At 39.4% G+C, this 15,463-nt stretch overlaps 1 protein-coding gene across 1 annotated transcript in view; it reads right to left on the reverse strand.

Moving 5' to 3' along the window:
* The window catches only part of PLXDC2 (plexin domain containing 2), a 262,609-nt gene that overhangs the window by 46,022 nt on the left and 201,124 nt on the right, over positions 1-15,463 (reverse strand). The window contains exons 5-9 of the mRNA XM_020801961.3: positions 13,631-13,753; positions 11,084-11,202; positions 7,372-7,471; positions 1,020-1,115; positions 251-332 (exon numbers count right to left, since the gene is read on the reverse strand). Of these exons, the coding sequence (XP_020657620.2) occupies positions 251-332; positions 1,020-1,115; positions 7,372-7,471; positions 11,084-11,202; positions 13,631-13,753 (520 nt within the window). The remainder of the gene's footprint in view (positions 1-250; positions 333-1,019; positions 1,116-7,371; positions 7,472-11,083; positions 11,203-13,630; positions 13,754-15,463) is intronic.

The raw sequence follows: 15,463 nt of genomic DNA on the forward strand, positions 1-15,463 counted from the left end.
GATATTTGGGGGTGGGGAGGAGATGGGATGGCTGGGGGGAGGAGGGGTCAAGATCCTTCCCCTGGTGTATGAGAGAGAGCCCTGATGGCCCCTCCAAGCCAGAGGAGCTGTGGCCAGTAGTCAGAAAACCAAGGGAGCTGTGAGCGCAAAATGTATGGGAACCACTGGGGTAAGAGGAAAAATGGATTTATTATCAGGGCCATTGTATATTGTATGCCAACACAACCAGACCGAACCACTAGTTTCTTACCTTTGGAGCTTATTACACCAGCTGCAGTTGAAGCCAATTTGAGCTGTGACACAGGGCGTGCAGCTGTTGAACTGGAGACAGGCTGTAAGAAACACGCACATACACCTATAACTTCATCTTACAAAGACTTTCCACAATCAATAATTTGCTCAGGACTCTGCGAATTTATTCTCCTTAAAATATCTGGAGATTCGGTGAGCTATAGTCATCCAGCTTTAACAACAAGCTATGACCACATGCTATGGGAATATGCACATATCAAAAGATTGATTTTCTGGTTTCAGCTGTAATCTCATTTGTGAATGTACTGCGATTTCCACAAATTTACATTTCTTGTACAGCTCCTAGACTCACTTTCTGCCATGAGATCATTCAATTATTTATTTATGTCCACTTCCTTTTGGAGTTCTTGCATTTCACAATCTATAGCAAACGTGTTTATCATAGGTGCATAATAAACTGGAGTATCTGGATAAATTATTATTACCCAATATTTACTGAATCATTTGGATTCAGCGGAAGATGGGAGCTTACGCCAGTTTCTTGTGATGATTTCAGTACAGTGGACATTCTAATTCTTCTAAAAATTGTAGATTTACTTTGGACAAAAAAAGGAAAGTGGATGAGTTTCAGACATCCTAATCCTTCCGCAGGTGTAAGTTAAGAAACAGGATTTCAGTCTATGAGTTATAAGAAAAATGCTATCTAGTGCACACTACAAATGCTAGAGAATATGTGCTAAAAGGAAAGATTGTTGGACTTTACTTACTAGGTAGAGGAATCATCTCAACAGCTGACAAATTAGTAACCTTTGACATCTGAAGCTCTACTCTATGATATTCATATATTGTTCTTCTGCGCACATCTGTCAAGATATAAGCACGACAGTTCTGTTGCATAGTTCAAAAAGGAATTCCCATTTGAGTGCCTCCTAACTGTATTGAAATATCACTAGAGCCCTGGAAAGTCAAGATATATGTGTACTGTTTAAGTCTGTTAGGTGGGAAAATTTGAGAAGTCTTAACTTGTGGTCGCAATGTGTTCAACAAAAACAGTTGGTACTGCGATGTGAAAAACAACAAAAACCTATGTTTATAACACGCTCTGGCAAACCTCACTATCTCCAAAATACGATGGATGGAGCTTCAGTCCTTATCTTATTTCATCAGCTCACTGGCAGAATGTGGCATAGAGAAAAATCCACAAATGATTTGGGTTAACTTCTTATCTGGTTGAGTTCTGTCACTGTCAATTACTCCAACTTGATACTTGAGTTTAGGGCTATTTTTTTTTCAGCCACTGCTGACATAACTCCTTTTTGTCTTTCTCTCTCCCAACCATCCAGCCTCATTCTTTCTCTCAAACATAAATGTTAATATCCTATTAAATTAAAAAAATTACCATCACAAGTGAGTCTGAATAAATTATTAGGAAGGTTCTGTCTGAGATATCTGTTCTGTAAGCCCTAAGTGCATTAGACCAGAATCTCTGTGTGTAGACGCTACACTAATTTGGGCCAGATCTGTGTACCTCCTTTGCCAAGGGGAGATTTATTCTCCCTCAGTGACTTGTCTATATGAAGCACCTGCCAAGTCAAAGCATTCGGGGGATATGCTTCAAATGAACTCCTGCCAGCAATGGAGGTTTTAACTGTTTTCCCCAGAAGAAGCAAGGTCTGTTGGGCCAAAAAAAGCAACCAAACAAATTCATAAATAATACAAAAATGACGTCACCAGCCCTTTTGTAGAGCCTTTCAGTTTTCTGTCTTTAGCAAATGTTAATGCAGGGTATGCCGGTTTGACACAAGCTGTTGAATTCTAAGTACAGTATGCTAATCAGGAATCGTATATGAAAGAGATTTGAGGAAGTGGTAAAAACTGTGCAACAAAACCTCCTGATAAATTTGTTTTAAAAATTAAAAAATTTAACAATTCATTTGATTGGTTTTATTTATTAAACATGAATCCTATATTACTCTGGCAATGAATCTTCTTCATCTATAGCAGGGCTGCACAACACACAGCTCATGGACTTAAAAGTCAAATACCTCCCCCAGGACCTATGGTCGCCAGTACCCCAAACCCTTCTCCACAAAAATCCAAATGAAACTGGGGCTTAAGGAGTCCCCCAGTGTCATAGGGGGACAAGAGACACAGTTTTGCCATGTATTGAGAGGCCCCAGTACCTCTGCCTCCCCAGGAGCCCCCCACTTTTAAAAAGACATCCTTTGAATACATTTTTGGCCACTAGAGGATACAAAATGAAAGGAGGAAAAGAAGAGGGGGAAAAAGAGGGGGAAAAGCCATTTTTGGCACCTTAAGGACTAACAGTTGGCTGGATTGCTCAGTGGTTTAGGTACCTGGCGGTGGAGTCAGAAGTTGGGAGTCTGGTCATCGTAAGTCAGCAGCACATTGCCACTAATTAAAGAGTTCCTTTTGTGGTATGTATGAGTGTATTATTGCCTGCAAGTTGAGTGCACCTCCCCCTAAACTGAACCCTTCAATTAGTGGCATGTGCTGTGGCTGGGGATGTGGTTCCCACTGCACATGTGTGGCTATACAGCAGGATACTGGCCCTTGTGCACATGTCCTACAGCTCAGAATAGTGGCTATGCTGGCTAGAGCATTGTAGAAATTGTAAGTTCAAAAAAGTGAGTTTTCCAAGATCTGATCTGGCTCCAGGGGGTAGCTCCACTTTCCTTTTTGTTATATATATAAAAAATCAGCAGCAGCAACATGTGCCATGAAGTCAGCCAGATACCTAAAGCAGCCAACTTTGCTACTGTAAAATATATCACGTAATTAAAGTCTGTTGAATGATCCCATTAAATGTTTTATCTTGAATTTGGGAAATTCATAAGTGCACTTTATTATCCAAAGTCACTTTTGCATGTTGTATTATCAATCAAAAAAGTTTCTGATAGTTCCATCTATTTCAGTTGAGAGATGTTAACTATATGAGTGGATTATCTACTTTTTAAGGCAATCATTTGAATTGATTGTTTCTTACATCTGAGGTAGTACACTAACTCAATGTTTAGCCATCCATGAAAACACTGTAGACTGGGTCAATATTTATGCTGTGTATGCTCAAGATCATTTAATGCAGATTAACTACCCCTTAGCACACTCCCATTGCTCCTTTATTCACACTGTGATGAAAGACAACATAAATACCAATACTTGTTGTTGTCTCCCAAGGGAGAGGGCCTGTTTTAATTTTCTGCTACATGTGGAGGGCCATGAAACTGGGGAACATAGCAGACATTTTTCTCTTCAAACTGTCCTTCTTCACACGGATACCACAATGGGTTTGAGGCAGGACTGTAATTCTTTCCCTGTTCCCACTTTCAAATTAACCCTTTTTGAATGCTTAAATAGGACTTATTTCTGTTATCAATATAGCATATATTCTTGTGCTATTTCATCCTCATCATCCTCATCCTCAAACCATAGAATCATATAATAATTTAGTTGGAAGGGGCCTATGTCATCAAGTACAGGAATCCAAATCAAAGCAGATCTGACAGATGGTTGCCCAGTTTTCTCTTGAATGCCTCCAGCACTGGAATGCTCACTACCTCCTGAGGTAATTGGTTCCATTGTTGTACTGCTCTAACAGTTAAGAATTTTTTTTCTGTCATATTGCTCTAATAGTTAAGAAGTTCATCACCACCACCACCACCACCACCACCATGATGACCAGCATCACTACTGTTGTTCATATTATTAGTGGCAATATAGGGGACATAGAAGGAACCTCCTCAAAGAATGGAAAGCATTGTGAGTACTTGGGTGTCACCTGACCAACGGCACACAGCTGCCCAATTCGTCACTTCCAGAAGTGTTGCAGTGCAAACTGAAAAATGACTCCACAATCCTTTCTAGAACCACAAATGATAATAATTTCTAGCATTTAAAATTGTTTTTCATTTTCACCTATATTTCATATGTGACTTTTCACTTCAGGTTATATGAGGGGCTAGTGCTTGAAGATTCCAAGCATGGATGGAGCAGCATCTTATGCTGGTCTGGATTCTGGCTAATACAACAAAAAGCTGCACAAACCTTTGTACATTTTCCCTTTGTAATAATTTACTGGGTTGGTTTATGGTTCATTTAGCATCCCTGAAAAGACAGGAATGCAAGAACATGCATAATTAAGAAGAAGCTGACATAGGCTTTCTGTGGCACAGCTCGATTTATTTTGTGGAGGGAATGTTATATTTCATGCATATTCACAAACATTTTTGTTTTGCATAAAGTGGTTAGGAACAGGCCTTTTCTTGAATACTACATCCCAAAGGAGCTTAAAGTAACAAAAAACGTTCAGGAACTGGGATCTCTACCCAGTAATGAATTCTCATTATAAAAGAGAATTCTCATACAGCAGTCAGTATTTTTGTTTACAAGATCCTGACATTGTGGGATTGATGGTTTCCCATTCTCTTCTCCCTTTGTCCAGGATCCCTCCCAAACTCAACAGGACAAGTTGGGATAGCATACTTTGGGTACAGGATGAGGTGTTGCCTCTTACCCTGCCTTAAAAGAGCAATACTGCATTAATACCAAATCCAATTGCTAGTCCCAAATAGATTAGGCCCATTGAATCCATGGGGTTTTTCCATGTTTTGACTTATTATTCGGCAACTGAATCAATGGACAGAACCCAAATAGTGTTCACAGAAGGGTGGTGTAACTTGTAATGGCTAACTGCAGCTAATTGGCACATCATGATTGCATGCATGATGACATACATGGTACCTTGTCCATTAGCCAACATTAGCTGCAGCAATTATGCAAACTCTACACCAACACCAATAGCATTCTGCCCAATGGGTCTTCTCTAGTTGGTATTAGGAATTAGATTTAGATATAAGCAAGTAGTGCTGTACTAAATCCAGTTGCACTACCTTAAGTGGAACCATCCCCACCATTGGGTGGAATGAAACAACTGGAGAACCAGATACTGGGTGCAGAAGTGTCAACCTTCAGTCTACTTCTCATGATCTCTCTGGCTGCTTCCCTGTGATAGTGAATTTATGATGAACAACGGGTCCTGGGTCCACAGCCCTTCGTGTATCATTGGTCTTGAAATAAGATTCAGCTGGCAGAACCATCTTAGAGGAAAGGAAATCTGTACTATTTAGCCATCAGGATTATGTGAGCAGCTGAGTATTGTTAATTTCAGTGCCTCCTTAATTTTTTGGAATAATTGTGGAATGAAGAAAAGGCCTGTGTCAATGTATAAAAGAAGCAGAACTGCAACTGTGTGGAGCTTTCTTCAGAGCACATACCTGCCACAATACATGCTTAATTACATGCATATGTATTTAAGTAACATTTAGGGCTTTCCAAAAACATAAACACAGTGAATATAATAATGCCTATTCTAGAAATACAGCAATCCTGAAGAAACAGAGGTTACTTACCTGTAACTCTGGTTCTTCGAGTGGTCATCTCTGAATTCACACTAATGGGTTAATCTGTGCCTGCGCAGAGGTTTCCGGAACCTTCTAGAGCTTAACACTCGTTCGCCAGGACCAACCCCCAGTACATGTGCTCCGCCCGTCCTGGCTAGTCCCTCAGTTCCCAAACTGCCTGCTGCCATCCTCCAAGCCCTCGGTACCGCACAACAAAGACTAGTTGATAATACGATGAAAAGTCCTCTGATGGAGAGGGAGGGTTCACGTCAGTGACATCAGAGTCAGGGGTGGGCAGATTAGGAGTACCATGGAGTCAGAGGTGTCAGCATCGCTATGGTGGGAGCTCATAATATGCGGGTGGCTCATAGAGGGTATCCCTTTTGGCACGACCGTGCGGCGAAAGTGAACCTTGGGATGTGAATCATCCCGTTGACATCTGTGGAAGTGGAGCATCGACATCAATAGGACCAGTCTCCATTGTATGATGTTCTTTTCGGGTCTGCTTGCGCGGATGTTGCAGATCAGCGATGGAAGCTGAATTCGACTGACACTCAGAGGGCTCAAGTGGTCATAATGAGGCAGTACTGTAACCTCAGCCGAGGTATTAGCTCACGAGGGAGATGGAGCCAAGAGAGGCGAAGTTGACTGGCCTGGAGGTGGAGGCAGATAATCGTCATTTTCTACAGATATGGAATTGAGGCAAATAGTTTGCTGCTCTTGTAACTGGGTGGAAGAGGTCGTCTTGTCCTTCTGGTGTTTGGAGGATCGAGACTCAGAGGACGATTTCTTAGGCTTCTTTGGTTTGGACTGTTTATCCGGTACTAGAGGAGACTTCGGTATTGGTGTAGACTTCGGTGCCGAAGCACCCATGATAGACTTAGTGATGGTTTTAGACTTAGATTTCGATGTTGTCGAAGGTGCAATTGAGGCTCCAGGGGAAGCCAGTTGAACCTGAGAAGGTCATGCAGGTTCCATATAAGATCATAGGCGTTGCCTTAGTTTAAGTGCCTGTTTCATAAACTTTTTAGAAAAGGGGCAAGAAGCCAGTTGGTGAGCTTCGCCCAAACAGAAAAGGCAGGAATCGTGGCCATCGGTGAATGGGATTTTATTGGGGCACAAAGTACACCGTTTAAACGTTCCAAAGGAGGCCGTAAGAATTTAAAGGCGGGGGGGGGGGCAGAAGGAAAGAAAAAACAAAGAATCTCACTATCCAAAGATCTCTAACAAGAAAAATTCCTTTTTGAAAGCAGGAGGTGAACGCAGCTCATCTAAGAGAAGTAACCTCAGTGGCAGCAAAAAGGAACTGAGGCACTAGCCAGGATGGGCGGACCACGTGTACTAGGGGGGCGGTCGTGGCAAATGAGTGTTAAGCTCTAGAAGATTCCGGAAACCTCTGTGCAGCTGCAGATTAACCCATTAGTGTGCATTCACAGAGACCACAAAGAAGAAGACAGTGTTATGCTTCCTCCCTTTTGGCAATCAGTTAAATTAATGATCAGTTCAAGACAAACAATAAACCAGATAGGCACAATGGGAGTTGTAAACTAATACAATTAAATCTAAATGAGCACGCTGAAACAACTTAAAGATTCTTGTCTTGTTTGTTTAGTTAAAACATCTTTTCAGTCTCTGTGAATTTGTTTTTTGCTTACACACTGGCTCACTCAACATCCATTACCATGCATTAACAACGTACTGGGAATTTGCTGGATCCTGTGGAGAACCACAAAGGCATCGGAAAGCCCAACTTTCACAGGGTGATTGGTTGAACTTATCTGTGCCACTGAAATAGGAATCTGGAAAACAAACAAGAAGGAAATAATGACAGACGTATCTCAAATGTTTTCTTTCTACTTTTGGTCCTTTATTAGAAATCTACTGTGCAAATGATAAAATGGATTATGTTCTAAACAGCATCTAAAGAAACCAAGCCAATGAACACAATTCTCAGCAGTAATACTGGATCTATCAGTTTTGGGATGGGGAGGGGAGGAGGGCAGAATTGTGAGGTCCTGGGAATGATAACCTCTTTCAGCTGCTCATTTTAGGACTTTTCCCCCACAGTTCCAACCTAGAGATAAGCAGTGATTCCCCCCCTTACTAGTTTGAGAATGCCCCAGCTAGCATGGTCAGTGAGGTGTTCTTGGAGGTGTCGTCTAAAAACAAAAAAAGCATTTCCTGTCTCTGGCCTAATCCAGATCATCACATACAGCACAACAAACCAAGGATGCTTGTTTCTCCTCCTCCTCACTTATGCTCAGAGGAAACACATAAAAAGTAACAGACAATGAGGGGGTACTGTAGCAGGCCCAAGGAGCTCCATCAACTGGGGATATCTCCCTTCTGGGATGGATGCCTTCCTGCTTGCCCAATGATGCCCATGCCCTGTGATGAGTGTGCATGTATTATTTGTTTAATTCATTTTCTTATTGCCTTTCTCCTAATGTGGAGGTACAAGGCAGCTCACCAATGATTGTTTAAAAAAAACACACAGATGCAACTAGAAATATAGTAATAATATGAAAAACATTAAACATATAGTAATATTAAAAAGTCTAGCAACTGAAATGAACAGCATCCCACAATAAAATATCTTTCTCAGCTGTCGAATTCAGTTGCTGAAGGCCTGCCCATAATGATCTTTCCTTGCTGGCCAGGAAGGTAGCAAAGAGGGCACTAACCGAGTTTCCACCAAAAGTGGCCTCTCTCTCAGTCTCACCAGATGTGCTTGTGAGGGTGGTGAGGCTAAGAAAAGGCTCTCTCTCATGAAGATCAAAAGAGCCATACAGGCTCATTTGGAAAGATAAGGGTCTTTCAGATAGTGTAGACCCAAGTCATAAGCAGTACTTTGGATTAGACCTGGAAATCAACTTGATTTCCAAAGAATATGCCTTTCCATTCCCAATTTGTGTGGCTTCTATCCAGGTTCTCACTCTCTGTTTATGATCACTACAGGTAGTGCAGTAGCCCAACTCCTATTTTTGGTATTCTTGCTCTCCAAGAGGTGGAAAGTGAGCAGACTAATTTGTCATATGTGGGGGCTGTCCATGGGAGTTTACAAAAATCAAGGTCCCAACTCATGTGGATAGCCCCACAAACAGGATGTCTTGTTTCAACCCCTGACTCTCAACAAAAAGGAGGTTAAGGCCACCATAGGGATCAGGGCTAGAACACTCCACTGTACCCATGGTTAACGTCTGAACAGAGCTATAATTCAGAACACACATCTTCATCCTCTGTTACAGTGCAGTTATTACCTTGGTATTTTAATATGTTGACAACACCCTGTTGTACAAGGCTATTTCTTTATAAATATGTTATCTAGTTTGTCAGGTGGTAATTTTCCAGCTAATACGCGGCATCCAGCTATAGCATCAGTGAATAAATGCATTTGCCTGGCACTTGGATTGAATATGGGCCACTATCCGAATCGCATAGGAAGTCCTAGACCACGGAACCATAAAGAGGCTAGTCTTTGTTCAGACTGAGCTCTTGTATACATAACTACTAAGCCTCTGGTATGTGGTGATGGTCTGACAAATAATCACCTCACTTATTTGCTAGAGGGACATACATTTGTCAGGCATCTAGAATCCGGCTTTGTTCCAGCCTCACCCTCTGCATTCCTCACACAACACTGACTGGCCTTTCCCCCCTCCCTTTTTAAAGGATAGGAACAGAAAACTGTGGGGCTGATAAAAATAACCCATCAGTACACTGTAAGTGCTGGTTTTGATCTAATACCGAGGTTTGACACATCCGTTCATCAATTCCTCATAAATACTGCAGCAATTACATTTTCTAGCCTACATCTCAGTAATCAACAGTAAAGTCAATTTACTTTATGTAAACCAAGTATAGGTGTCCTTGTCTATTCATGGCAGGAAAGAAGCTTGCACACCCCTGAAGTACAATGAATATTTTTCTCAAACAGTTTAGCTTGCTTATTGTATAAACAGCTTTATTTTTCATGCTGCTTGGCTAACACCTAATGCAATTTTGCACACAGGGCCACACATAAAATATGTTATACTGGGAAGTGAATTCCGTTTGTATTACTGCATATTTTACATATATTCAGTTAACTGTTGTAAACAGTAAAAGCAATAACCCATTTGGGCTAATAAGAGGAAATTGGGATATTACTTTTTATATAGTAAATCTTATAGACTTAAATCAGATCTCTTTTTAAGTATCTTTTTGGTATCTGTTGAAACAACAACTTTTTATCATTCCCCAAAGGCATACAACTATCACAACTGGTCTACAGTGCAACCATTCCTATGTTTCCTTCTGCATATAACTGATAAATGGTTAATGCAAGATCTCTACTTTACTTGGTACATTATATACCTTAATGTGAAGGTTCACTTAGGCAATAATGAGCCCTTTGGTCCTATAATCATTTAGGATGCACTAAAGAAATTCCAAGTTTTGTTACATTTGTAGAACATCTGAAGATTGAAACATGGAAGCCCCTTGTTGTCATACTTGAACAACATAAGAAAACTTAGTACTGTATGTAATGAAGAGAAAATCAGTACAGTTTCATATGGCTTATTTCCCCCTTCATTTTTCATTTATGCATGGGAGAAAGCAATATAAAATTTCCAGACAATGTTTGTAATGAACCAATTTCCCATTTCATCTGAATTTGAGAAATTCGGCTCTGTACATTAATACGTCAGGATAGCATCTTGGGAAAATATTCTGAAGTCATCTTTAAGACCGAAACTGTATTTAATTATCTGCTTTATAATGTGATCCATTATTTATATTGATAGCACAGAAGAATGACAAGAAAATCATTAACATGGTACATAGAGAGTACAACTTCTGATGACAGGCCATGGGCAAGTTGACAAGGGAAATGATTAGTTTTCATGTTAATATTTATAGCTATAGAAAGCAGAAATGCTTATCACATGTGGCAGTGACAGAAAGGGTTTGCCAGAGAATGTTTTCTTGATGCTGGCTGAGAAATCATAAGAGCTGGTCGGTATGCACTGACACACAACGCGTCTACTTGTTTGAGCAGTACAATATCACAATAGGTTGGCATGTAAGATACAGCACCTTCTTCCTTGAATTTCTGGTTTCTTTCATCAGTGAAGCGGCTGCAATTTCCTGAGTGCTTTGTCTGATGGTATATTGTGTCTTGAACAGATCTCCACATGAACAAAGGGGCATTGGCTGTTGTTTCAAGGCTACCATCTTAACAATAATATCCACGTGGTATTTCATGACATAATGAAAGTCCTTTGCATTAAGGCAGAGACGGGTGTTTTCACATTTTACTACATTCTAACTGCTTTGTTTGGTTTTAAATGGATATTTTATCTTCTGTTGTTACCCCAAAATGGTGCCATGTCAGAAAACACAGAAAATCCAAGTCGGATCAAACTCACCTCTTTATAGCCAAAAATGATACGCCCATCATTGAGAAGAGTCGCCTGGAATGTGAAACTGCCCAGATTGTAATTATCTTGTAAATGAACATGATCCCACTGCACAACCAGAGCAGTACCTATCAAGTCCAAAGCAGGCAGAAGGAAAGGAAAACAGTGCAATGAATTATGTGGTATCCTGTCATTGAAATCTGATATGGTACCAATTTAACTTGCGGAAATATTATTGCAAATCTTGTAAAAGAAGTCTTATGTAAATATCCAGAGTTTGGGAAAGTGGAGTTTTTTTGACTATACCTCCCAAATTCTGCCAGACAGAATGGTTGGGGGCATATTGAGAGTTGTAGTAAATAAGAAATAAGTTTTTCAGAAAATTTGTGAAGCCATGCATAGTATAATCAAATAGTATGTCATTAAAAAATATTAAACAGAATAACCACGGTAAACATTTTGGATAAGATCTTGATCAGATTCTAAAACCTGATACTGTAACAATGTAACTTATGGCAATATTATTACTAATCTGGTAAAACAGAATTTACAGTACACAGAGTTTGGAAAAAATCACTGACCATGGCGACTGGCGGATTTTTTTATAGTCTAAAAAAGTAATTTTTTCCAGCTTTGGATATATCAGTTTTTCAAACAGTAGACAGAGCAAGAAATATCAGCTAACCCACAATGCTGATGTGCATAAATACATGTTTAGATGTTTCCATATACTGCTCCATTATTCTTGAGTATTGGCTCTGGCAGTTGGAAATGATGAGAGCTGCAAGCTAACAACATTTGGGGACCGAAGGTTGGGAGAACAGAAATAAACGGCAGAAATACGAACATGAACCACTGCCAAGCAAAAGGTGTAAATTGGTATCCAGGACATGTTCCACTGCTAGGCTGCTTTAATCATAGTATTACTGCGTGTCGTGTAGTTCACAACCCACTGGCTATAGGATGTTTACAGAAACATTAACACAGAATATTTAATATTTAAATCCACCCATTTTCATTCTATTTAGTATGCATAACACACACTAACTTTTTTTTCAATCAACTGCATGCCTTCAGAGTGAGAGTGATTAAATAATTTATGATGTTAGTGGTAAGCATTAAGTGTCCTGGCTAAACAGAACAATTATGAATTAATTGATGGTTTCCATATTCGTAATGGTGTGTAGTGTTGTAATCCCACAATTATGTTGTGAACTTGCTTTGTCAAATCCCCATTTTCCCATACCACTGGCCTGTGCAGTATATGACCTATGAAGTTGGTTTACTGGCACTTTAGCCTGCCCTGTGTCTGACATGTAAGCCTCTTCTGGATTTTTGCAGTTCTACACAAACAGGATCAGAAAGGCTATCAAGTCCCTGCTGGGCTAGGCTATATATCTGATAGGTTGCATTTAGACTGATCACAGGTTTTGGTGGTTTACCATCCTACAAATGTACTCTGAAGATCCAGAAAGACCTCAAAAAATGGTGCAAATCTTCATACGATTCCAAGTACAGTCACACTCAGGATTAATGAAGATTTATTTTATATTCAGGGCTATGGGCTGAATTCAGCAGTTCTGACTACAACAGAGTTAGAACTTACATTAGTACGGAAAGTCTCTTTTATTCAGTGGGTCTACTCTCGTGGAATTTAGCCAAATTATTTTTCCTTAAAACACACAAAAGGAACTTTGTCTAGCTACCCATCTCTGCTTTGATTCACATTTCTTCAGCACTTTTCCTTCGAAGCATGGGCAAAAGAAATCTCCAGGATAAACTGGTCTAATTTCAGAGACACCTTATCTTTGAGAAAATTTCCAGACATCAAGCTGACAGTTCAACAACCAGTCATTGCAATTTATTTTTCCTCCTTAGGACACTTGAGGAAACAAGGAAACTTATTTTATGGGGGGAAAGGCTGAAACATGTCCATTATGAACTTCAAGTGGAATGTTCATAACATCATTGCATAAATTATTTCACTGTATTAGACAGACATGTCTGCAATTTACTTTCCCAATATGATTGAGTTGCTTTCTGTTTTATTGAAAAAGCAATTTTTCAGTATCAAGTTTCATTTTGTTCCTCAGATATTCATTAATCTATCTGTTTATTACATGCACACTGCTTGCACATGTAAGTCCCATTCATTCAATAAATTTACTCTAGCTGAAACTAACAACTGGTAATAGCCTGCAAAGTTAGCAAAGTGACATTAATGGCTTTTTAACTATAGTATCAAGAATGGCAAGAACAATCGCCTTTTTGCCATTTTCAAGTGATTCTGTCTCCTGAGATTTAAGGTGCAAGCAAGTTTTTTTTAATAGACAAATAGAAAACAATAGCTAATGTTGGTCATCAGACTTTACTCATAAAATTTTAAATGTGTTGCTTTACTCAAATTAATGGCTAACCACACCCATCAATTTTCTAAATAACTAAATACTACAGAATTGATAACAGAATTGAGAACTAAATATTACAAATTGATTTCAATGCATATTTTCTTACAAAGGAAAGAAAATACCGTCCTGAAAATGATTCATAACTTACCATTATCAAAGTATCTGACAGTGGAATTTCTTGACACACTTGGGTCAAAGTTGGCCATCAAAGGTGCAATATACTGTGTAGCCGTTAACATTCGATGTACAACTTCTCCTGTATATATAAAACCTACAATAACAAAACAAAACAGCAACATCATGTCAAACACAAATGAAAAGTTAATACATGCCAGCATTAATTAGGCACCACCAGAGCTTCAAAGAGTTACTGAAAGAAAATTAATTTCATCTCCAGGTTTTAATAATGAATCAAAGAAGTAGAAAAGAATACAGGGAGAAAAAACATTGTGAAGGCCAAAAGAAGAACGGATCTCTGAGATGAATAAAATGAAATAAAAGATTGTTAGGGAAATAGTTTAGGATATATTGTCTCCAAGCTATTTTTGGGAGGCGGGAAGATGATTAAGACTGTTGATAATATTACACAGAAAACTAATTAAGGAACTGAAGATTTACAATGTTACATTCCACTCTGTTTAATGGGACCTGTGCCAAAATAAGTGTGCACTAGCTTGTAGCTGTTACATTGTGCTAACCCTGTCATTTATTTATTTTTGTGCACGTAGCACGGTTTGCTTGTTGTTCCAAAACAACTCTCCCAGAATTATCCACCTTCTTATTTATTTGTTGATTATTTAAAATTTGCTCTTCATCTGTACAGATACTGAAATGGTGTATAAACAGAATTTAAATGATTAAAAATTCCTTAGCTGCTGCTGAAATAGTGGCAGTTTTGCTGTTGGTTGTCACTCTGTGGAGAGGGTATCCCCTAGACGAAGAACAGCAATTGAGAAGATTTCCTACCACATTAATATATTACATACCACCTCTTTGCCCAATCTTAAGTCATGGGCAGGTTTGTATAAGAAGAGACACTCTTCTGTTCAATTTGTGGTTCATGAAAACATTTGTGGAAGAATACTGAAGGGAAAACAAGGCTGTGGAATCAAATCCTTCTGTATGTTACATTTAATCCCTGCTTTCAAACAGAAATTGCCAAAAGTCTTCTTTGGCAGAGAAACACTGCTGTGCACCCTAGTCACAAATCAGTGTAGAGCATACATGCACACGCTTAGGGCCATTGAAAACCAAAATTGTACTCCTACCAATTCTCCCCATGTGACACAGAGCCCAGAAAAGACTATTTTGACCCTTAAGGTAAACAGGAAATGCCTGGAACATCACTTTCTTCTTTTACATGTTTGTGGTGGGGAGGCTCCTAAGGAATTTTTTGAGACCACTGCCACAATTAATATTAATGGTATTAATATAGACTAATAATTAATAGTAACGATAAATAATATTTTCCAGAGAGGCTCATTGTATGCAATAAAACATATTTCCTACTGTTAGTGAGCTAATTAACATCTGTTGAGAGCAAAACAGGGATGTACAAGTCTTCATAAGCAAATGTTCATGCCCAGCTAATTAACATTACTGTGAGCCACACCAAGCCCAGAATTAGCTCGAAGTGGTAAAGCAAACAAAACAAACAAATTCAGAAGTGACCAGAAATCAGTTTCCTTTTTAAAATTTTGTTTAAAGGCAGGAGATTCAGTTTAGGAGGGAAGTGGCTCCTCAGTGCAAGAACCCACAGCTCCTGGAGGCCTCCATGGGTTAAAAAACACACAACCATGTTTATTGGAAGATGCTGGCTAACTTGTCATTACTTTTTTTTTTAAAGTCTGTGTTCTTTGTATTGTGTAGAAGTTGTGAGTAGTGTCTTGGCACTAGATGGTGTTACATACAGCACTGATGTTACCTGTCTGTCATGGGTTTGGAGGGAAAGTTCCATCCTATGGGGAGTGGAAGGCGGGAC

Source organism: Pogona vitticeps, chromosome 6, assembly GCF_051106095.1.
Source record: "Pogona vitticeps strain Pit_001003342236 chromosome 6, PviZW2.1, whole genome shotgun sequence".
Classification (NCBI taxonomy): domain Eukaryota; kingdom Metazoa; phylum Chordata; class Lepidosauria; order Squamata; family Agamidae; genus Pogona; species Pogona vitticeps.